The sequence below is a fragment of the Callithrix jacchus genome, chromosome 14 (assembly GCF_049354715.1).
Source record: "Callithrix jacchus isolate 240 chromosome 14, calJac240_pri, whole genome shotgun sequence".
Lineage (NCBI taxonomy): Eukaryota > Metazoa > Chordata > Mammalia > Primates > Cebidae > Callithrix > Callithrix jacchus.
This window is the reverse complement of record NC_133515.1, coordinates 55,663,401-55,687,796: the sequence shown is the minus strand read 5'-3', so window position 1 is coordinate 55,687,796 and position 24,396 is coordinate 55,663,401. Positions and strand designations below refer to the sequence as shown.

The 24,396-nt window shown below is 37.5% G+C and overlaps 1 protein-coding gene and 1 long non-coding RNA gene across 4 annotated transcripts in view; one reads left to right on the top strand and one right to left on the bottom strand.

Moving 5' to 3' along the window:
• Positions 1-20,387, bottom strand: part of LOC118147319 (uncharacterized) — a 33,518-nt gene extending 13,131 nt beyond the window's left edge. Inside the window, exons 1-3 of one of the 2 annotated variants that reach the window (XR_013526096.1) lie at positions 20,128-20,353; positions 987-1,054; positions 423-496 (exon numbers count right to left, since the gene is read on the bottom strand). This is a non-coding gene — a long non-coding RNA (uncharacterized LOC118147319). Of the gene's footprint in view, positions 1-422; positions 497-986; positions 1,055-20,127 lie in introns of both variants that reach the window. The other variant, XR_004733589.3, reaches the window with a different exon arrangement.
• Positions 5,002-24,396, top strand: part of LOC144579163 (uncharacterized) — a 422,342-nt gene continuing 402,947 nt past the window's right edge. The window contains exons 1-2 of one of the 2 annotated variants that reach the window (XM_078348434.1): positions 5,002-5,210; positions 5,609-5,689. In XM_078348434.1, coding sequence (XP_078204560.1) covers positions 5,008-5,210; positions 5,609-5,689 — 284 coding nt within the window. In that variant the 5' untranslated portion in view covers positions 5,002-5,007. Of the gene's footprint in view, positions 5,211-5,515; positions 5,690-24,396 lie in introns of those variants that run through there. The other variant, XR_013526095.1, reaches the window with a different exon arrangement.

Sequence of the window (24,396 nt, the reverse complement as noted above, 5' to 3'; positions counted from 1 at the left end):
AGATTTAAGAAGATTATAAAAATATATGTGTCATAAAATACATGCTTTGCCGGATAATTTTAAGAAATATGAAAATCTAATCTTATTTGAGAAAACCAGCATTTAATTTCCTTTGAGTTCTCCCTTTTCTATCTTTGAGAATTACAAATCTCTCAGTATTATCTGTTATACATCTTCCCTAGTGCTTAGTTCTTGGATTTATGTTCTATTCAACTACTGATTGCATTAAATAACAACGTTAATTCTCAGTAGTTATTAGTTAAAATTAGCTAAATTATTTGAAATCTCCCTATCAGGATAAAAATACAATTTAAAATACCTTTGTTACTTTTTTGGCAAGGGAACACCATTATTATAATCACCGTTTCCTAAAGGTAGTATTTATTACTTCTGTGTAGAATAGAGAACATTACAAGACTCACCTTTAAAGAGCATACAATATAAGGTTATAAAGGTAGAAATCATTTTCATCTCTCCATGCATCTGTAGGTTACCGCTAAGAGAAGAGATAAGATTTGTTTCACAAACAAGTGTATGCATCACTGAACAGACAACACCTCACTAGGTATATTCTGAAAAGCTTTCTAAAAGCACAGGAAGGAGTGAACAGTGTATTTTTCTTTTTCATACTAGGCTGTGTTTCTAAGCATATTTTAATATACATATGCATATGTGCATGTATGTATGTACATATTCCAGATATTGGTTTATTTAAAGGAAAAAAACCAGTTTTCCAAAGCATAGATTCCAAGGGGTATAATTAAGTTTAAAATTTTAAAGACATTTTAGGCTTACTTTAATATTTCAGGCTGGAAAAAAAGTGAATGAGGTGGTAGTGGTTGGGAAGATACTCATTTGGCTGCTCAAAGAGACGTGTCTGGGTTCTGGGACCCCTCAAGTACAGCAGCAGCTGTGCCTGTAGATGATCCTGCACCTATTCCAAGAAGTGCCTGGCTGGAAATAGGAAATTCATGTTTCCCGATTACCTGCGCCAAATGCAGAGAGAAGCATTGTCAAGACTCTGCAATTCTTCTCTTTGGGTTTGCCATGGATGCTGTGGGTACAGTTTTCCAAAAAACAAAGGATAATGAAACTGAGTTAGGAGAATTGATCATTTCATAGCTCTGCCTATTAAAACCTTATATTCATTCCAGAAACTACAGAATGCATGGGTTTTCCAATTGTTATTCTCCTGGGATTTGAAAAATAATCTTCTTAAGCCAAAACTTTTTCTGAGACTGAGAGAAAGAAATTTTATTTCCTGGAAACCTAATGAACAATTGGGAACCATAATAATAGAGTTGTTTTATTCATCACTAATAGACATATTTTGGAAGTTAAAAGTATAATTTAAAGAAACCATGAAAATAATCCTACTATATGCCAGAAATTTTAGGAAAAATAGTTTTATAGAATTAAAATTGAGGGAGAAAAAATTAAATCAGAATGAGAAATGAAGATAAGCTTTAATCCTAGGCAGAGTTAGAAGTCAAACATTGCAGGAGAAATATTGAAAAGACATCCTGCTAGAAAGAGTCCCCTCATCTCTGCCATATTGCTGAGATTTCACTATTGAAAAGCTCTTATTTTTTGATTTTTAACAAAAATCCTTTTGTGACTCTCAGATCTTTCCTCTTCCCAAATCGAAATATCTAACAGTTCTAGTGACGTTACATTTTGATTGGTGTCAAACACACAATTTGAAACCAGGTCCCCTGACTGCCATCCTGGTGCTATTTATCCAATAGTATTCTTGCTCAAAATGGTATTTTAACTCAATACTAATCTGAAAAAATAAAAATATTCTTTACCATTTTAATGCCCATATTTGTGTCTAGAGTTGTGCCAAGCAGCTCAACTTTAATTATCTTGGACTGAAACTGAAAGGAACTTAATGCATCCCAAGTGGTAGCCAAATGAGGTAGGAGAGCACTGTGCTAAGGAAACTTTCACAGAACTTTGAATACAGAAAGTGGTCAGCTCATTGTACAATAGCACAGAAGTATAGGATTATTAGTAATGGCCAGCAGTATATTCATGAGACTAGAGGCAACTAAGCTTTGGAAAAATAATATCACATTAATGTCGGTAATTTAGATCTTGGCGTTATAGATTTGACTAAGTTTAATTTGTGAATGTGTGAATTTTGTTTCATGGTTGTATAAAACTTTTGAGCATATGGGAATCTAAGATAATTCTTTTAAAAACAAAACATTATTCGAGTTCTCAAGTTTAGCCAACTGTGTCCTTTACTAGCCTGAGACATTGACTCTCTTGCCTCCTTCCCACTTGTAATCTGGATACTTGGGGTGTGTGTGTGTGTGTGTGTGTGTGTGTCAGCTGTAAATACAGAACCAAATTAAATGTTACAGGACCCAGGTCCTTTGGTGCCTAATTCAAATCCAAGGACTCCTAAGCGCAAATAGATGACTTATAGGCAACTGGGTAACCACTTTCATGTTTTGAGTTTGTGTCTGAATCCAAAATTTCCATGTGTTACTCAATTTTTCACACTCTTGGTCTTACTTGAACAATTTCCTGGAGAAAATGTGTATTTTTAAAATATGCCCAATTTCTAGAAGTCTCAATAATTGGGAAAAAACTCCTGTTCATTCACTCTGCTTTGTTACTTGGGGACAGAGCCAGGATTTGAAGGCAGGAGAGCTGAACTGCAAAGCCTGTGTCTGTTGACTTCCTCACTTTACAGCCTCAAAGATTCTTCATTCTAAAGTGATGACAATAAAGACAGTCCCCAAAATGGCTATTACATCATTGGAATAATGGTGTCATTGAGCTATAAGAAGTGACAAAGGGAAGTTCCAGTTCTGGGATGCTCTACTAGGCAGTTTTCCAGATTTTTCCTTCCTCCATCCCTACGTCTTTTTGCTAAATTCTTACCTCCAGCAGTCATCTGACCACGTCGCTAATCTTTGTAACTGAAGACAGCTGTATCAGTGACCTACTGTTGTATAACAGAGCACCCCCAATTTAGTGGTTGAAACAATTATTTATTGTCATGCTTCCATGAATTTACTGTTCCATATAGTGTTCCATGTAGTGTTGGCTGGGGTCCCTCATGCATTTGCACTCAGTTGGTTGCTAGATTAGGGTACCTTGACTCTTTTCCTCTATGTGGTCTCTGTCTCTCTAGCAGGGTTCCTTAAAGCACAGCAGCTGGATTCCAAAAGGGAGCATTCCAAAAGGACAAACCCCAATGTGCAAGTGCTTATGGAACTTCTGGTAGCCACAGCAATGTGGATGGCCAAACCCATGGTACATGAAGGGGGTACTAAAGAGGGTATTAATGCAAAAAGGTGTGATTAATTTGGAGCCAGCAATATGTCAGTCTACTGTACGAGCCTACAAATAAAATGTAGCTATATACGAATTTCCATTTTTTTCAATATATTTTCAAGGAGTGTTGGTATGTGATTACATTTTGTTAGGTATGAAGCTACCCATATTCAACTCTATTAATATAATATGATCTTGCCTGTTAAAGAGAGATATGAGAATTTGGAATAGGCTCAACAGAAGTTCTACTTGCCCCTTGCCCTCTAATTTCTAAACAAATTTCAGCTCATGGCAAATGACACATGAAATGATCCTGAGGATGGGCAGGGGAATGGTGCAAACATACAACATTTAATGTGTTAGAAAAAGTTAATGTTGTCCTACACATGTACCCCTGGACTCAAAAGTTGAGAAAAGAAAAAGAAAAAGTTAATGTCAATATCGACAGTAATTTTAAACAAGCAGGTCAGGTACTTAAGGAAATTAATGTAAAACATTTCTTGAATCTAATTTTTAAAAGTGAAATGATAGCTTCTTTAACCTAAATTTTGTGCACTAAAAAAAAAAAAAAATCCTTCCATGTATTGGCATATCAGTCCCTATTCAAGGGCTTTGGTCACCAGTTGTGAAGATCATTAGTTTCACATCTGATGCCAAGAGAAGTAATAAGGTCCAATCACCGGGAGAGGGTACACATCAAGGTGGGTTTTGCAAGGTGAGATATAAGCTAGAATTTGAGGAAACATGTAAAATTTGGCATGATATAAAAAAAGAACATAAAAAATGTAGAAAATAGTATGATTATAACCTCTGTTAAACTTGCATGAGGGAATAGACTAGACCCAAGTGTAAACAGGTGATTTGATTGGGGTCATTTTGATTGCTTTGCAATACAGCTCCTTTCTTTTATATTTAATCGGAATGTTTGAACACCTATTTTTAATTGACCCAGTGGGTAAAACGACCAGTGATTGGGCTACAGTGTAAATACTCATTAGTTCAGTTCTCTTGATTGGATCAGATGACCCTTTTATCCATATGATCAATACATTATGTGACATGTAAATGGTTGGTCCAAACTTCTAAGGGGGCATTACTCTATTCAGTAGTGCTCTCCCCACAGAGAAATTAGCATAGGTAAGAAAATAACTTCTTTTAATGAGATTAATCCTGATGATAACTTAAAAGGTACAGTTTTATTGCAAGACGTAGATGACTTTCAAACCTTATGAATTAAAATACTGAATCATTTTTGTTGTCATCAACATGATGGTTATAAATATTAGTGAGACTGGGGGAGTAGTTTTTTAAATAAATGAAGCCATAACCCTAGAATTTTCTCCCACGGATTACTTTGAAACTCTTCATAAATCCACCTAGAACAGGATTTAAATGATGCCTGCATGAACCATAGTCAAAACTGGTAATCAAACGCATTTCTACACAGAAACCCAGATGAAGGAATGCTGAGCCTTTCTTTTCCACCAGGACCTAAATATTTCCTAGAAGTTGAAAACTCAAAGCTCAGAGACTTTTCTTCCCCCAATATTTGTGCAACAATTTTATTGGGACCAATAATTTATGCAAATGTGAGTGAGGCTGAACAGTTGGGCTCCTCTGGGAGCTTTCCACTGTGTGGTGCTGGTTTGGATCGTAAGCGCGCGCTGGCGCGCGCGTATAAAAACCCGGTATTTGCCTGAAGGAGTTGAGCTGATGCCAAGAGGTCACTCCCCTGAGGAGCCGGCGGCAGGGCAGTGTTTCGCCCCCTGGATGGTGGCTTCGATTCCGTGCGCCCTCCCGCAGTTGGACATCAGTTATATTTCAGGTTTTCAAAGTAAACGACGAACTCGGCACTTTAGCAGAGTCCAAAATCCGTCAGCGAACTTGGGTGCTAGAGAGTTCGGCGGAAAGAAAAGGTGACTCAGAGATGCACAGCATTTTTCTGGCACTTTCCACAGAGGATACTTTAATAAACGGAGGGTGGGGAGGGAAGGAGAAGAAAACCCTCTTTTTCTTCCAGAAACTGCGCCTCAGCCTGAGATTTGGGTATTATTTTACCTGTATTTATAAAACCCACCACCGCACTCCCTGCACCAACTCCCCAACTGCCTCGACTTCCATTAAAAGCAGCTACTAAGACTAAAGAGAGGGAAAGAATAAGGGCGGGGTGGGGGGGGGGGAGACAAATAAATAAATAAAAGAGAGCGCGAGGGGGGAAGGGGAGAGAAGGGAGAGGGAGCGCCTGGGACTCGAGACGGCGGCAGGTTCAATTAGCTAAACAAAGAAATCATGGCGGATTGTTTACATTTGGCAGCGCCCGGGCTGCGCCGACCGCCGGCCCCAAGCAGCCGCGGGCCCCGAGGAGTCGGCCGAGCTGCCCCCGCGCCCTGGCCGGGTAAGTGACGCCGGCCGCGGGCCCGGGGCGCGGCCGCCGCGCGCGCCGCCCCCGCCGCCTCCCCGCCCCCGGCGGCCCCGAAGCACCCCCCTTCCCCTGCCTCCTCCCCCACCGGATCGCCCCAGCCCCCTCCTCTTGCCCCCGGCACTGCAGGGCTCCGCTTGGATAACGGTGACGCTGTGGCTCTGTTCGTTTGCTGCTACTGTTGCTGCTGCTGCTGCTGCAGCCAGAGGGAAGGGGTGGGGAGAGTTGGTGTGGGGGCGGCAGAGCAGTGTGGAGAGCAGTGCCCCTCTACTCGTTTGTCGCCTCTTGGGGTCAGGACCTCCACGGCTCCGCCAGCCCAGCGGACGGCCGCGGTGCGCGCTCGCCTTGCGCCACCGCCTCCGGGACCCAGGCAGAGCGCGCCACTTACTCTAGGAGGTGGGGCCGAGCAGTGACCCGGCGCGAAGTATCCGTACGGAGGGCGGGGGTGGTTGTGGAAAGATGTAGCCCCAGGAGGGGCCGCCTTCCATCCTCAGGGACAGGCCGCCTCCTTCGCTGTCCCCTACGTGTGCCCCCTCTATATCCTACCCGCCGTCCCCCCGACCCTTTTCTCTCTGCCTTCTCCTGTACTTTTCTACGCCCCTCATTGAGTCTCTCAGACCGGCCTTAAGGTTGAGAATCAGCGCAAGAGGTCACCTTCCAAAGGCTGACCTTGCCAAAGCCACCCACGTCTGTGAGAGCTTTTCCAAAGACTCTTTCCTCATCTTTGTGGCCCGAGGGTTCACTTTTTTCCTTAGGGTGGAACTCTTTTTTCCCCTACAGAGGCTTTTTAGACAAGTGTCTTTGTGCTGCGGTTGGCACAGCAGTACTAGGAGGTTAGGTAATGACAGGGGTGGAAAACAAAGGCAACAAATGGGGGGAAAAGAGAGGGAAATGTCACCAACAACAGAGGGGGCTCTCTGTGTTCCCAGAAAAAATGGTTTCCTCTGCGGAATCCTTCCAGCATCATCGGCATGCAACTGACATACTTCCTTTGTACGGAGAAAAACAAATCCTTAGGTCCTTCAAGTTAACCTCAGTTTTCCTTTCAATAAAACTTAAAAAAAAATGTTTAGTGCATTCAGCAGTTTGCTTTTTCTTTCTCTTGCTTCCTCTGTCCAGAACCTTAGTTAATATCTGTGTCCTATTTGGGAAAAAATCACAGCCAGGACTGGCTGTGGAACAGAGCAGGACTGCAGTTGGTGATATTTCAGGAGCCTTGACTGGGGACCAGGGCAACAGAACCAGGCCCATTTGCTTTTCTTGCATAGGTCTTTTTGAGGCTCTGACATCACACTGCTGCTGAATGCACCATCGTAAATCCTACAGTGAGTTGATTTGTTACCTGAGAAAGACAATGCTGAGATTAAAAACAATCTTTTGCATTATCATAGCAATCATACCTTTTTTATACAAAAAAGGATTCAAGTGAATGAATTCTTGATTCGTAATTTTTATTATACCCTGTGGAAGGCCCATCTGGAATAAGATATGCACCTACTGTTTCTCTTATTCCCCTTGAAGGAGGCAAACACTAGGTGATAGGTTTTCCTTTGTTAGATGACACCGAATTATGTCTATTTTTGGCTTAATCACCAAAGCAACTTTCTATCCAACTCATTACATCTTTAGTAAAGTAAAACTGATTTCATTATTTGGCAGGTATAGCCCATCACTTTACCATCCCACTACTCAGTTCTTTTTGACCCATCGACATTTTAAAAAGTAAGGTTTATCTTCAGAGAGCAGAATAGAAATGGGAATGGGTAGCAAGTTTTAGCTAACTCAAGAACTCAGGACTTAATGGAGTCAGAAGCTTTCAGTGAAGATTACACATGTGCCTTTTCACAGTTGTGTGAACATGAGAAACACAAAGCTGGTGCTTTCATAAAGAGCTTCTACCCAGACACTTAACTCACTGGTTAGCTTGAGATTCCATTACTCAGTAACCCCAAGCACATTCTCATAAATGGATTTTATGTTGACTGCCTGTCCATATCAGTTCAGAGATCATAATCATGGAAGAAAGTGAATTGACTTCACAGTGACTTTAACAGAAGTAGAAAGATCCGCCTATGGGTTATAGATCTTGCTGACCCAGTAAGGGTCAGTAAATTAGTAGACTGCACTTGAGTTGACACTTTCTGATCCCAACTTAATGGGTTGATTAACTCATGTCTGCTATCTTCATTATGGGCTATTAGCACATTGTTAAGCCTGATCTTAGAGTAAGAAATTGTTTTTATGTTTACTTTTTGGTTCCCAAGGTTAATCAATATTCTCCATGGCCTTACTATTTTTCTTGAAACGGAGGAAGTTAGTTAAATAAGTCCTTCTACAGAGAAAAAAAAATTAATAGTATAACTACATATGAATTTGGGATGTAAAATATGGAGTGGAAGAATTTTGCAATATACACAAAAATATCATTAGAAACACCACCTTCAAATGTAAAAAGTATGTATAATATATATATATTAAGGAATTTGAATTGACATCCTCATTAGTAGAATCCTGACTCTCTTATGTGTGCATTTAATGACAGACACATTTAATGTATGATATTTAAACCTCTAATGCTGGTTTGTGGAAATTGCTATGTAGAAATAGTCAATGCCTAAGTCTAGAACTTGTCTACTAGGAAGTGTAAATTAGAGGCTCCAGTGAGGCAGGTATTTGTGATCAGAATAAGCTAGAAATCAATCTCTAGACTGCATTATTAGATTCATGAAGTGTTTCTTCTTTCCTGGCTTTCCTGAAGTTTCTAGAGCATTTCAAGGTAGTTGCAGTCCTGGTAGTCTGGGTATCATCAGTAAGTACTCTGTAGTCTCACCATTTCGTAATCAGTATGTCATTAATACTGGGAAAACTGCTTAAGAAGCTTGCAAGATTTATATTCCCAGCCATGTAATAGATTTAAGAGTTGCATAGGTCGTTCCACATGGAACTTCATTCTAAACTCAATCTGTTCTTGTGTCAGCTAGGACCCAAAGTAATAATTTCTGGTAGGGTTTTTTGGATTGATTACTTGGTAAACATTTATTGAAACTCAAGCAAAAACAAAAATATAATGAGACCCAAGAATTAGTCTACAGAAAAATATGAGGAGAAGTGGGATATTTTTCTCTCTCTGAAATCAAGATGGAGAAGGGTGTCGAGGAAGCCTGATAGTATCAATAACAAGGGAATGGTCACCCGAATTCATGAGAGGCCACTGAATTTGTCAAAGAGGAGATCATTGATAACTTTACGAGGGGCATTGACTGAGGGTGTACATCGGAGGGCAAGATTGTGGGAGGGTGAAAAGATTGAAAATGGTGAGAAAACTGTGATAGATAATATTAAATTTGAATATCTCAGGATGATGTTCTTGAAAGGTACTGTAGTTGGAAAATCCTCAGTTCACAAGGCCAGTCTCAGAGAAAATAGTATCTTAGTAGAAACTAAATTTAAAAAGTATTAAGTACATTTAAAACTCTATAGCAAATAAAAGCTGAGGAAGGCACCTGCCTTCAAAACTAGCTACATTGTCGGCATTAAAAGCCTGTACCAACAGGTAATCCTCTTGAGTCATCTTCTTGAGTCGTTCAGGGACACATGGCTGCAGCATTGTGATCTGCCAAGTACAAGTCTCCAAGCTCTAGGGTACACAGATTATTTTTGGTTTTAAAGTGTTTGAGCCCTTTCTTACTTGAAATTTAATGTCCTTTGCACTTGCTTTCTCCCTTATTTCATTTTCGTAAGCCCAGGCAAACTGCTTTTTAACCATATAGCCTTTCTACAAATTATCTTGATATTTAGAGGAAGTTTTTTTTTTTTCCTTTTAGGGGTGGTGGTGCATCTGGCATCATGTCTTCAGAGTTAGAGGACGTGCTATCAGCAGACCCCTCTCTGAAATACCTGATACAGAGAGAGCAGCAATGTTCAATGTCTGTCCTGCCCCTTCAGGGACTGAATTGAAGCTATAATACATAAAAACATTGTAGGTTTTAAACTTAAAATGTGTACATATAAAGTGAGTTTTTAAAAATTTGTCTGGCAAGAGCTTATGTATAGGTATATGTGAGAGAGGGAGATGTAAAAGCAAAACATTTGACTTTTATTTGATGGCAGTCTGTACAGTTATTATTAGATAAGAATTTGGCTTACTTAAGGTGGCTTTGTAGTATGCTGTGTGCTCAGAGCAGGAGTGGGAGACCAGCAAGGGCTCTGAGTCACAGGCTGTGAAAAACAAAGTGGGGCAGCAAAACATTCCCCTTCAACCCAAATCTTCATTCCTGCCTGTCTCAGGCAAAATAGCAATATCAACAACCATGGCCACAGAGCAAGGCCAACTCAAATCAGTAGAATCTGCATCAAGGGTAGACAGGATTTCAAAGGAGCAGCAGCAGCTCTTGTCCTCACTGGGTTTTCAGATACGTAAATCAGAGAGCTTTGTGCTCGTTTGGAAGCAGAATCTTGTTGGAGGAGGAGGCTGAACTTCACTGAGAGGCCGAAGTCCCAGTCTTGGTTGTGCCTGGGCTCTATTACTACCAGAATACAAGCTAGGAACCAAGTAGAAGATGTGTCAGAGAGATAGATAGACTTCATGTGGAGATTAGGTGAGGTGTGGGTATTTGGGCTTTGCTCTCGCTCCGGAACCCTTTGTTTAGGAGCAGCAGACCCAACTCCTCTTGCCGAATCCACTTCTACCTATGGGTAGGGTTTTTAATATTCTATTATATCCCTGCTGGGTATGTTTTATGGAAAGAGGTAAAGATGGAGTATGGTTGCAAAGATTGGATGAACATGGTAGAAAAAGATGGGGACTGATAAAAGTGGAGTAACCCAAAGAGACTACAGAATTAATTATAATTGAACATTTATAATATTCCCGAAGTACAGTATCTGAAAACAACAACCATATGCTCAAATAAAATCATGGGTCCAAGATTATGTATTTTCAACAGTGCACTGAAAGTTAACTTTAACTTGCTCTTAATTATGTCAAAATCCCTATATCAAGCCCTGTGTGTGTCACAACTCAATGAAATTTTAAAATTCGAGAATATACTCATACAACACATTTGACACATAACCATCCTTTCCAAATGAAAGATTCTAAATATAGTTGAGGTGAAACAGAGCACTGGAAAGAGCAGTGAGTTTGACAATGGCATTCTATTATTAACTGCCATAGTTTCCACTATAACAACACTTTTTTAATTATATCTTTCTGAGGACATCACGTAAGATTTAACAGAATTGCTTAAATGACAATAACTTTTTGGCTAAAACAAAGCAACAAATATCAAATATCTATATCATCTCATAATTAAAGAATGATATTCCCTATATACAAGAGGCTCTATGAATCTCCAAGAATATCATTCATTCAAGGACTCACACAGAACTCAACATATTAAACATTCAAAACAACATCTGAAAAATCAATCTTCTGTTTAATTTCACTTTTTATGACTACCTTAAATTTTTAGTAGTCTGCATTAAGAGTAACATATTAGTTTTCTATTGCTGTTATAAAAAATTACATTTTTAAAAATAAACTTTGCGGCTTAAGACAACACATTTATTATCTTACAATTCTGTAGGTCAGAACTCTGATCCACATTCTGACTAAAATCAAGGTGTCACCAGGGCCATAGTTTTTTCTAGGGGCTCCTGAGGGAAATCGATTTTCTTATCTTTTCCAGCTTCTGGAGGCCACCCACATTCTTGGCTCACAGCCCCCTTCCCCCATCTTCAAAGTCAGCAATGTTGGATGTTTCTGACCATTCTTTTATAGTCATGTTTCCCCCTAACTATAGTTGAGAAAGGTTTCCTGCTTTTAAGCATCAATGTGGTTTGATTGGGCACACCCAGATAGTCCAGGATAGTATCCCTCTTTTGTAGTCCTTAACAGTAATCACATTTGTGGAGTCCTTTTTGCCATAGACAGTTTCATATTCATGGGTTCCAAGGATAAGGAAGGATATGAACACCTTTGTGGACCTGTTATTTTGCTAAACTTTAAGTCTGCTTTTTTCTTAACTATGTTAATTTAGGTAACCCTAGAAGCAGTGGCCAAGGCAAGGATCCCAATGCCGCAAACTTCTTTGGGAGTGACACCAAAAATGCTGATAAGGTAGTAGAGAGAGACGACAGGAAATCAAAGAAATATAAGGTGTGTTAGTAAGCAAGTTACCACTGGGGTATCTGAGAGTTAGTGTAGGACTAAGAGTTATTCTAATAAAGGAGTGAGGAGTTTGCAGCGTTTGTCCTCCAAATCTCTGTGTTTATTGGTTTGGGCTGCTTCGAAGGGTATTATCTCTCTGGCACTGCTGGTTTGTCCTGCATGTGGGCCAAGCATATTCCCCAGCCAGGCTCAAGACCTCAAGCAAAGATTATAGGTGTTCACAGCAAGCAGCTTTTAGTGTGAAGAAATGAGTGCTAGAAGTTTATATGTGGGGTACCCGTGCTTCTGCTACCCCAACCCCCAGATTTAATTATTCACTAAGCCTTACATTTTATTATTCCTACATAATTTTTTTGCACTTCCTTCTTTCTAATACTACAACTGAGATCAGCCTCTCTGCATCAGTCTGCTAATCTGTTCTATTCCACTCTAATTTGTGTTATATATGGCTCAGAATTTGTTTTCCTGAAAAATATGGCTTTGAGAGTGTTACTCAGATAAGCAAGCAAACAAAAGTCTCCATTGATTTCTCATAGCTGTAGGAAATGTAAAAATAAAAGTCTTCAGCCTAAAGGGCCCTCGAGTACTTCCTTTCTAGCCCCACAATACCTTATCTTTGTCAACTCTTATGCTTATATATCCTGTATATATCAACTTTACCCTGTCCCTGGATACCGGAAGTACTAATCCAATTTGCCTAACTATGCTTTTGCTTTGTTCATAGTCCTAAGTCTTCAGATCTAAGCCTGGTTGATAGAGAACTTTTCACATGGCCCAGGTGAAACATTCTTGTCTTGTTACTCATTACTTGTCTTATCACTATTTTTGAGCCCATCTTATGATTTCCTTTCTTCTTGTGCTTGATCATAGAGTTTCTTTTTCTGGGCTAATGATCTAAACCCTGCCATCCTTGAAGGTTCAGGTGAAACCTTTCCCTTCCTTATTTAGCCTTCCATTAGCCCAGCCCAGCTGGAAGTGAGGTATCTCTCTTCTCTCTGAAAGCTTTAAAATGACTATTTTAGCTTTTGTTATTTTTTGCTCATAATTTTAGCTATCTTTTCATAGAATGTAAGTTTAATCATCACAGGCAGGTTCTAAGGTCTTTGAAGATAACAGAATATCATATACTCTCTTACCTCTCAAATCCTAGAATATTTTGATTGTAGTATGTACTTTTTAGCTATTTGTTGACATATTTGTAAGGTACAAGTAATCTGTTTTGGGAAAGTGTGCACAGTATATTTCAAAGAAAAAACTAATAAAGGAAAAATAATCAGTATTTCAGTGATGTGCTACTGTTGCTCTACAAAGCAATTCATTACTTGAGTTAAATGATAAAAGAGTCTAATTCTCCTTTTTCTTACTTCGACAGATCAATGTTTTTAAGTTAAAGAAACCAACATGTTTAATACTAAGATATCTTAAAAGTATGAACAAGTTTGGATATTTCCCTGTATTCTTAACCTAAACCCAAGAGATGTAGTGAGGATGATAAAGTCCCGTTCTATTTTGAAAACTGCTGAAACACCCTTAAAAAGCATTTGTAATTTTTAAATTAAAATTTTCAAATTTCCAAAACTAATTTAAAAAGAACCTAGGAAATGACTTTACTTGCAAAGCAAATATATCCAATGGCTTCTTGAATGCTTGTGTTTCCATTCTTTCCCCCAATTCTTCGTTGGGGGAAAAGATGCCCATTTTTGTTTTTATCTCCTTTGTCAAGTGGGAGGCCTGCAAAAGGTTGGGAAGTATGGCTAATGATTTGTTATGGTATCAGCATAGCTTTTCTTTTGTGCATAATTTTACCCCTCAGAGCCTGCACTTTGGGGTGCTTTTTCAGTGTTGGAAATAGAACTTCACAGTGCCTTTCATCAGGCTCTTTGGCCCAACAGGCATTGTAGTACTGCCAGCAGAATAGGACAAAGTTATCTGGCAGGAGGAGCATCCTTTCTTATTTCCGACCTCATTAACACCAATCAATTGAGTTAATAATCAACACATACTCCTAGCAATACTATCTTGTAGCGTTCAGCTCTGGGTGTTCAAAAATACTCATACCTGAGCCACACCTGCTGAGATTCCAAGGTCTGGGCTATGTTCTGGGCATCTGAATTTTGAAGTTAGCCCTGTGTGATTCTAATGAGCAGCCAAAACTACAAACCACGGGTCTGATCCCTATTGTCCTCTGAAGGCTGGTAGAATACAGATATCATGGATTATACAGCTTATAGATAATGTAGAAATCATCTACTGTCCTCTCTGAGGCAATTTTTGAGCTGAGCAAGCAGGTCTGACAATATTAAGAGAAATGACTCACACAACAGGAGTCAGGGCTAAATTTCAGGTCTCCTAACTTATGGGCCATAGTCCTTCCCTACTTAAAGTATGGTCCTGGGACTAGCAGCATCACTTGGGAACTTATTAGAAACGCAGAATTTTAAGCCACACCCCTGATCCCCTGAATCAGAATCTGTTCTCTACAACTTCCCCAGGGGACTTGGATTCACATTCTTTTGAGAAGTGTTCATCTTTACCATTGCTTTCCTATCATCTCTTATAGGCTAGAGTCTCATTTATCTCTGTATCCTCAACATCTACCACAATGCCTGGGACATGTGCATTTTAAATTTATTTTTTCTACAAAAGATGTTAGACATATACTTTAAAACATTTATTCTTTGAATAGATGAATTTTATTACACTTTCCATATACTGTTCCATGTTTGATCTTTATAAGCGTTTATTATATACTTTAAGTATACTTATTTTGTACTAGGCATTGCAACTGCAAAGGTAAAGGAGATATTTTCTAGGAGGTCAGTATCCAGTTGAAGAAGAGGGATTATAAACAGATCTAATACATGAGGTTAGAACCGCAATGGAAACAGTGTGGCATAAGAGCCCACAATGTTTGCCATGGGCATGTGAAGAAAGAACACTGGGTTTGGAGTTTGAAGGGCAAAGCTGACTTCAGATAGCTATTAGCCAGCCAGATGAGGGAGATGAGGGATGTAGGCAGCATTGTTCAAAGGACACTGTAAGTAGAGACAGCCAACTAGGCAAAGACTCAGAGATATCTTATGGATCAAACTAGAGGGAAAACTACACTTAAGAGTGGCCATTCTTGAGAATCCAGTAGAAGGATGGCTGGAGGTGGGGTGCAGGGAAGAGAAGAGGGTTCCCATATTTTTTATCCACTTGGATTTAGATGTGAAGGAAAATATTTAGGAAACCAAGGAACAGCCCAAACATTTTACGACTTGGAAATATCAATAGTAATTGCATGTGAACTGAGAAATGCCTTACAGTCTAGGATTTGGAGATCTTGTCATTGTGCTTTCCTAGTCTAAATCCTCAGAACAGTCTAGCATTCACAATCAACAGCAAACAAACAGCAATCCAGTTCAGTCCAGACAGAATCATATAATTCCATTACCTTCAAAATACTCTTCCTTTACAAATGAGACTGTGAGGCTAAAGAAGCATTGAATAGTGTAGTAACTGCTAGCCACATGTGGCTGTTGAGCTCCTGAAATATGGTTAGTCCACATTAAATTGTTCTCTGAGTGTAAAATGCATACTAGATTTGGAAGATTTATGAAAAATGTGCAAAATCTCGATTTTTATATTGATGACATATTGAATTGATACTATTTTAGATATATTGGGGTAAAAATATACTAAAATCATTTTTACCTCTTTTCACTTTTTAAATGTGAAAATTAAAATTATATATGTGGCTCACATTATATTTCTGTGAAAAGAGCTGGCTAGATTATTTAAACCTGAAAATGCTACCAAATAATTACCTTTCTCTTCTACCCTGGAAACGTACTCCCAATTCCATCTGGGGTTCCAGAGCCTTGGAAGTGGTTTTAGCTTTTAAGTTGTAGATGTAAAGTTTTTAAATAATTGTGTCAAATTGGGATAGAGTAAAATGAATAACAGGTAAAATTGTGCCTTTATCAAGTATTTAAAATTTTTTTTATTTTAGTGTATTTCTTAAACATCCCTGCAGTTATTTTTATTTCATGGTTATGCAAGTTTATGACTTGTCCAACTCTTTTCCTCTAAAGTCTGAATTAAAAGTGCCATTGTCAAATACACCCTCTCTAATCTGTGTTATTTGACATACAGTAGGTAGGACAGAGCTTTAGGTTCTATTTTCACTTCAGTGCAGATGTGAAAGTTCCAGTTAATGAGAGCGTAGTGTAAGTGTTTGTGTTTCAGGAAGAAAAGGCTCCCTGAATCCGCCTTCAAACTTTGGATATTCTGTAGAGGGAATAAAGTGATATGCTCAAATTAACTGTGGCCAGACAGATCCACATGATATGAATATAAATGTTTAAGTTTTGTTCAAATTAAGGTTCTTGGTATCAAAGAAAGTGCTTTCTCACCAGGTAAGTCAGAATCACTGTATCTCACTCTTCTGCTGGGACATATAGTATGGGGTTTGCATTGAACTCAACTATGAGATTTTATTCAATTCCCTTATTTGGATACATTTAATAGTAATTTCAATAGTCAAAAATGTTCTTTCCGCATTTTAGGGGGCCTTCATAAATCTTTCCCGATTACTTTATATCAATGGTGATGTGGTTAGTTGGAAGAAAACCTATGGAGGCTAGAATGTGAATTTTAGAATCAGCAGACAGGTTTTCATGCCTCACCATTTGGTGATTAGAAGCAGGTCACTTCACCAAAAAACAGCTTTCTGAAGGACAATTACCTTGAATTGTATTTCTCAAAAAATTACTTTTCAGAAAATCCATTCACCAAAATCTAATTCCCCTACTGAACAATTCATGGAATGATCAATTTGCCAAATCACAGCTTGATAAAAACTTTCTTTCTATTAGGTTGCTTAATGTTTGTAGCAAATCCTGCTGTATAAGGTGACTGTGGCAGCTTTGGAAGGTAATTTGTAGTTTTAGTTTAGTTTAGTTTGGTTTTAGTTCTTAGAGCTGCAGCCATTTTACATTATAGCTTATGTATTTCAAATCACAGTGTTGTGTTGTCTCAAAATCAAGGACTTCTTAAATCTTAAGGAAAAGGTGAGTTCTTGTCATGTAACTCATTTTTAATCTGGCTCATTGTCTTTTATACATTTTTGATTCATAGATTTGCTAACTGAATAAATCAAATGGATTACTTGCAATATATTTTAAGTGCTGAGCAGGACGCAGTGGCTCACACCTGTAATGCCAGCACTTTGGGAGGCTGAGGCGGGTGGATCACGAGGTCAAGAGATCGAGACCATCCTGGTCAACATGGTAAAACCCTGTCTCTACTAAAAATACAAAAAATTAGCTGGGCACGGTGGTGCTGTAATCCCAGCTACTCAGGAGGTTGAGGCAGGAGAATTGCCTGAACCCAGGAGGCAGAAGTTGCGGTGAGCCGAGATCACACCATTGCACTCCAGCCTGGGTAACAAGAGCGAAACTGCGTCTCAAAAAAAAAAAAAAAAAAAAAAAAAAAAAAAAAATATATATATATATATATATATATATATAATGCTTTAGAAGTGCCTGAAATTCAAAACATATAGGAAATGACATTTAGCTGATTGGGACTGACAAATGTGCTACAGAATTGCTGAGCTGAAATGGCTATGGCAAAATTAGAAAGTAAACTAAAACTAGGACTAAATACAATTAAACTAAATATTCAAAATATCATTGAGGGTGTTCAACCATCTCATGCAATTTGCTAGAAATTTTTATAAAATGCAAAAAGTTTATGGCTTCTGTCTTTTTGGTATGTTAACTTGATACTGGTTTGTAGGAAGATTTGGGATGAAAGACAATACCATTGAAGTGGTAGGAAATAAGCTGGAATGCCAGAAGGGATTTTATAATGAACCATGTAATCGAGACCTCAAATTTGATATATACTAATTACCAATACAAAGTGAATTTAAATTCCTAAAAATTGTTGCCATGAAGATGAAATGAAAGCCAGTCAACTAAAACTAGAAATAATCTTCAAAAGCTTTAATTATTATGAATAAATTAATTGCTATAAAAGTTGGACATAGTTTAAAGAAATAATTTCTTGGTAAATTCAGCAAATTGGCCATTCTTCAAATTCATCATTTGGCAAATTGATAATTTGATGAATGGATATTTAGCAAATGGACCTAAAAGTGTATGATTTGTGGGAAGTTTGATAAACTGTTCTAAATCTCACTTGTTTTACTCCATGAATGGGGATGATAGGGAGTGTATGATAATTAAATGAAGTAACCTAGCTACAGCACCTTATACATAACTTAGTAAATGTTATTTCCTTATCCTTGGAGTGAGATTCCACCTATGATATAGCCACTACCAGCTGTCTACCAAGCCATATCAATTTGTCTGGGCCTTAGCTTTCTCAACTTTATTATTATTATTATTATTTTGAGATGTAGTCTAGCTCTGTCACTCAGGGTGGAGAGTAGTGGTACGATCTCAGTTCACTGCAGCTTCTGCCAGGTTCAAGTGATTCTTTTGCCTCAACCTCCTGAATAGCTGGCACATGCCATCATACCCAGCTCATTTTTGTCTTTTTAGTAGAGACAGGGTTTCGCCATCTTGGCCAGGCTTGTCTCAAACTCCTGACCTCAAGTAATCCACCCATCTTAGCCTCCCAATGGGCTGGGATTACAGGCATGACCCACCGTACCTGGTCAGCTTTCTCAACATTAAAATGAAGGGGTTTGACTAAATTATCTTGAGAATCTTGTTCTAAACCAATAATTCTACGATGCCATAAACAAAGAAACAAATACCTCAAACCCTGGCCTGCTTAGATTTCAAAATTTCTGAGGTCTGAATTCCAAAAAGGACAGAATTCAAGGGTTAAGGTAACTGAGTCACTAGTGCTAATTATGAAGAGCTTCTCTGAGTTGTTTGCTTGGACCCTGAATATTTGATGCTCCCAGGAATCCCAAGGTGATGTGCTCTTCAACACTTCTGAGAAAAAACAAGTTTGGTCCTATCTAAGTCATGAATTGAGGGAGAGGAGATGACTATGTTGGTTTCTTGCAGATGACCCAGCATTAGTTCATTCTCGAAGGAGGGCTCCCTCACTGATGTACCTGGTGTATAGGAGTTTTATTTATTTATTTATTTTTAGTTCTCAGTATTGCACATTTATTTGCTATACTCAGAAAGGCTCTCTTTTATTAATGTAAATAGCATGCATGTAACTGTATGCCCCTGAACGTGTCTGTGGGAAGCAAGTTTTTTTTTCTGACTGGAGCACACTTTCTGTGAATCCACATTAGAATAATAAATAACTTTTTTTTTTTTTAGGGCAGACAAACAAGCTTCTATTGAAAACAGCTACTGTCCAATTTAAAATGCTATAGAAAAATTTGATTCTTTCTTCTTGATATTTTATGATGTTAGAGTTTTTCCCCCCAAAACAGCAAAGTTTACAAACACACTGTGAATCCAGCTAATACTACAGCCCTAGAGTAACTGCATTTCCCTACATAATTTTAAGTCTCTCTATCTTCAGGAGTTCTAAACAAAGTAAAAAGCACATACTTTCTTTACATTTCCATCCATAAAATACAGCACAAATCTCACTACATTTTCTCAAGGGAAAAAGAAGTATCTCCATGCTCTGGGAACCATTGACAGAACATATTGCAATCTTTTCATTAAGTTCACACAAAATGAGGATTTAACGCATGGGCAAAACATTCCATCCCTAGAGGTTCCAATGCCCATAATCCCACCTTGAAAATAGCTCCATATTAATTGTTGCAGCCAAGTGGACACGGAGTTTTACTGCTTGGCACTCCTACTTCACAGATAACTAACTGCAATCATGGAAACCTTGGTTTTTTATTTTCTAATAACATCCTTATTCAAGCAAATATTTTATATATTCCCTTAAACCCAGAAAATCTATGTGGATCAAGCTAAACATTAACACCTTTGATATATTTTGATCTTAACTGTATGACTTTTAGAATATTTATAAGTACATATACGTTCGACACATATATAAATATGTGTATCTATACTCTGCTTTAAAATTTGATATCTGAAAATTCATATTTCATACACTGATAAATTACAAATTGATTAACCAAAACTAGCTGAGGCTTCCTTTAAGTAACCCTATCCCTAATTTAAAATATAATTCAATGTATAAGTATTTTATTTTCACATCACTCCTGGGATGTATTTATTGTTTAAAGTGAGGTACACCTGGCTGAAATGAATGTTTATAAATTCTGGCTTACCTTTTCCATTTCTGTGCCTCAGGCTGTTAGCTGCCGAAGTCCTACTTTCTCTGAAATCATGTGCTTCAGCCATTTAATAAACTTGCAATAAGTGAGTTTCCCAAATAACCATTGGGACACATATTACAGTCATTTTCTTAAGACAAAGAAAATAAAATTTCCTATGTAATAAATCCCTCACTACTCACAATGCTACCTCACAAATAAGAAGAGCTTAGTTGTTTCCAGAGACTGTACACAGTTTGCAACTCTGGCATGGTGGAAAATCTTGGCACATGAACAGCCAGTAGGAGTAATGTGCCAGTTTTGAATTGTTCACTGTTTTTATTATAGGTTCTAGGTTTCAGATGAACAGGAGCCTCCTATTGCTTTTATAGCAGCATATTAAATTGCAGCCTCTGGCAGGAGGCACCTGCCCTCTTCCTGGCATGCCATAGTCAGTCTTTGGCCATGTGGTACTCTCATGTAATGTATATTTTGTGTTTTGCTCTACATGGGGATTTAAACATAGGGGAACACATTCTCTCCCTGAAGGTATGCAACCCTTGGTGTCAGGTCTTGATAAAGGCTTCACACTACAGTACCAAAATTCAATGTGTATGGAAGGTCCTGCTTTCCATAGAATGCTTTTAGTGGTGGAATGAAATAAAATTTTATGAGCATCTTAGACAAATGTTTATAATATCTTGGTGCCTTTGGATAGAAATTTACTGATGGCTCCTTTGCCCTGGCTGTCTATTGTGTTGACCACACACAATGATGTGTTTAACACCAGCTAGTATATGGAGAATTAATCATAGATATACGCACTGATTCCTTGTCTGTGCTCTGCAGGCAGATCAGTATATTCTCCCCTAAATTTAAAACTAAGAGTATTTGAAGTAATTAATAATATTTGAATATATTATAAATCTTTGTTATTTATTGATGAATATTCAATTATAGATTTCAAAAAACTGGAATGTACAAATAGTACAAAGTTTTCCTTTGATAATTTCAGTACAGAGCAATGATTCAGTCTGTTACTAAAATAAAGGCATAACTTTAACATCCTTAGTTTTAATAGCATAATCTGAAGTTTATTTTGATGACATTTCTCTTGAAGGTCCATCTTCTAGAGTTGTCTAGTTGAGCTTACAACTTACTACTCAGTTAAAAATAGTAATTACATCTGTTAATGCACAATTGTGGAAGTGTGGATGGCTTTTTGAAATGTGATCTATTTAACCTTTTATGTATTAAATCATGAAAACCACATCACAGAATTGAATACATCTTATTAGCCCATCCGCCTACATGATACTTAAGTCATCTCTAAATTTTTTTGCCAAACTTCTTCATAGGTGTACCTCAATTGTAATGAGCCACCTCAGGATTGGTCTCCTACCAGATGTGGCAAAGAGTGCCATTCCCTGCTCCCAGTCCCAGAGTGCTGCTTACATACTTGATTAAGAGAAAGTTTGGGCACCTTCTGAACCTAGGAAGAGGTCTCTTATTGACTGTTAATTGAGAGTATGTCCGTTAATTTTAAGCCTTAAACACCTGACATGCCCTTAGCAATTAGGCTTTTGTTTCTGAGTTCCTCAAAATCTACATCTAAAGACATTCAGTTACTACCAGTCAGTAATTGGAATTTGAAATGGCATAAGAGGCTGCGGTGTGCTGAAATAGGCTTCTGCCTGCTTGTATGACTCACTTGTTGAGTGACATTGAGTTAAGTGACATCCCTTTGGTAGCTTGAAGTCAGCCATCCTGGGAACATTTACACCACAGAAAATGGTGTGATTTAAATCCTCCTGACTCCAGCCAACTTTAAACATTTACCAGCATACTACTGTATAAGGAGGTGTTCGTAATTGAATATTAAAGGAGACAACAGGTGAAATCCATTTCAGATACTTTGCCATAAAGAAACCAAATGCATTAAGAGGTTCTGGCTTTTGAAAATAAATACTATGGTAATGTAGATAACTGAGAAAAAAAAAAAAAAAAGAAAGATAAAAGAACCTTAAACTAGAAACTGTTACAAAAACATCCTTTTTCTCAAAATGACATGTTCTCTTTGGGGGTCAGTTTTTTGTAATTTCATCAGGAAACTTGAAAATTAGATTACTTGCAGAAAACCAATTTTCTTTGCAAATATTCTGTATGGAGGAATAACTGCATAGTTTTGGATAACTGATCCATGAACTGAAAGTCTCTGGGTTGACTTGCAGAAGCATTTTGCAAAGTAATGATACCCACTTTTAAAAAATCTGTGATTACGTATGGATGTGATAATCTGTAGCAGCACTATCAGATAAATAATACATATTTAAAAAATTTCTGTAATTACATGTTTACCCGATAGGCCAGAACGACTCTGTCCCAAGGAGCTGTTACAGACTGAGTAAATAATACATGTTTTAAAGTCCATAATTACATATGTAAACGATAGAGTATCGAGTAAATAATGCACATTTTAAAAAGTCCATAATTACATATTTACATGATAGTCTGTAAATTCTGTAATTACTTATTTACACAATAGACCATAACAGCTGTTACAGTCTATTATGTTAACTCTCATAGAATTATATTATGGATTTTTAAAAACGCCATAAAGAACCTAAGGAATGGAATGATACAAATGAAATAAAATATGAACTTCCACTAACTATAGCTCTCTCAAAAGAGGAGAATTTTGAGTTCAGGTGAAACTCATGACTGATACATTATCGGTAATTTCTGACTTAAAATTTATTTGCAAAAATATAGGTTAAGGCATCAAAGGATGAGAAATAACTGAGTGGTACGTATTAGGCCAAGTTTTTAAGCATTTCCAAGGATAAAACTTACTCTTGGTGGCATAAATAAAGACTTGTGTGTAACTTTTATGTTTCTTAGGCCTCTCATAAAATTACAGTGGAGCATAAAAATTAAAACGGTATTTGTATCCTTTATGTATTCTTTAAGTATAGTAGAATTAAAATACTACTAAATAAAATTAGAATATTTTCTGATTTACACCTAATGATAAGATGTTGGGGCATATGTGTGTAGGCTGTATATAAAGATAACATATACATTTATGTGTTTTTTGTGGGAATTATAGTTTCTTTCCTGACCTTTTAAGGGCCCTCATGGGTTAAGGATTCATACGGTACACTTTATATCTCAGCTTCTGAATTTATTCTAAAGTTAAATACAAGATCAATGCAACTAAATGAAAATTCTGTCCATAATGACTACTAAATAGTAAGGTTAAATCAAGCAAGTTAGAATCTGTCATTTAGTGATATTGGACCATATATTCTTAGTAACAAAACATAGTATAGGAGAAACCTTTGATCCTATTTGTTAGGCATTATTTTGTAAGATATTTGACAGCTTAAAGTGAGTGCTTGATTTTTAGAGAACTGTTGTACAAAAATTAATCTTCACATTTCTTAAAGTTTATTTTCATTTCATACTTGAGCTACAGACCCCTGATACACTTCTCAGCAATACTGTGGACAAAGTTATTTAAACCAGGGGCTTTCAAATTTTTTTAAATGCAACTCTTGATAGGAAATATTTAATGTTAGGACCCAGTATGCACATACATATATATCAAACTTTTACAAAACCATACATACTCTTATGAAGTGTAATATACTCTGATATCTATTCTATTGTATTCTATTCCATTGTGTAAAAATGCTGGTTGTAACTTACCAAATTGATTTCATGATCCACAAATAGGTCACATGTGCAATTTGAAAAACACTGAACACTGATTTAGACAATGCTTTTTTTCTTTCTTCTTCTTCTTCTTTTTTTTTTTTTTTTTTGCTGGAGCATGCAGGATTTCCTTACTTTATACTAGGTAGACAAAATCTGGTTAGATTTGAGATGAAATGTTTTAGCGGTGGATCATACTTGTGTAACCTAACAAAAATTGACTCATTATTCATGAATCCAGAAATATATTAAAAAGTTATAATTATTTCTCATCTATGTCTGGTTTTAAAGATCTTGAAATAGAGCATCCTAGTGCATATTATTCTAGAGTTGTGGTTATTATTGAAACTGTAGAAGTTATTTAAAGGGAGCTATGCAGAATGATACATCAGATATTCAGAATGTCTTGCTTGAGAAGGGATTTATTTCATGGATATTGTGGATATTTGCATTGCACATTTGGAATCAGAAAAGAAAAAAGGAAATAGTAACCAAAAATGAGAACTGGTCTGAAAGAGCATTTCATCTTCTTTGTGTGGTAAGAAAGTCCTTAAATAATAAAATATC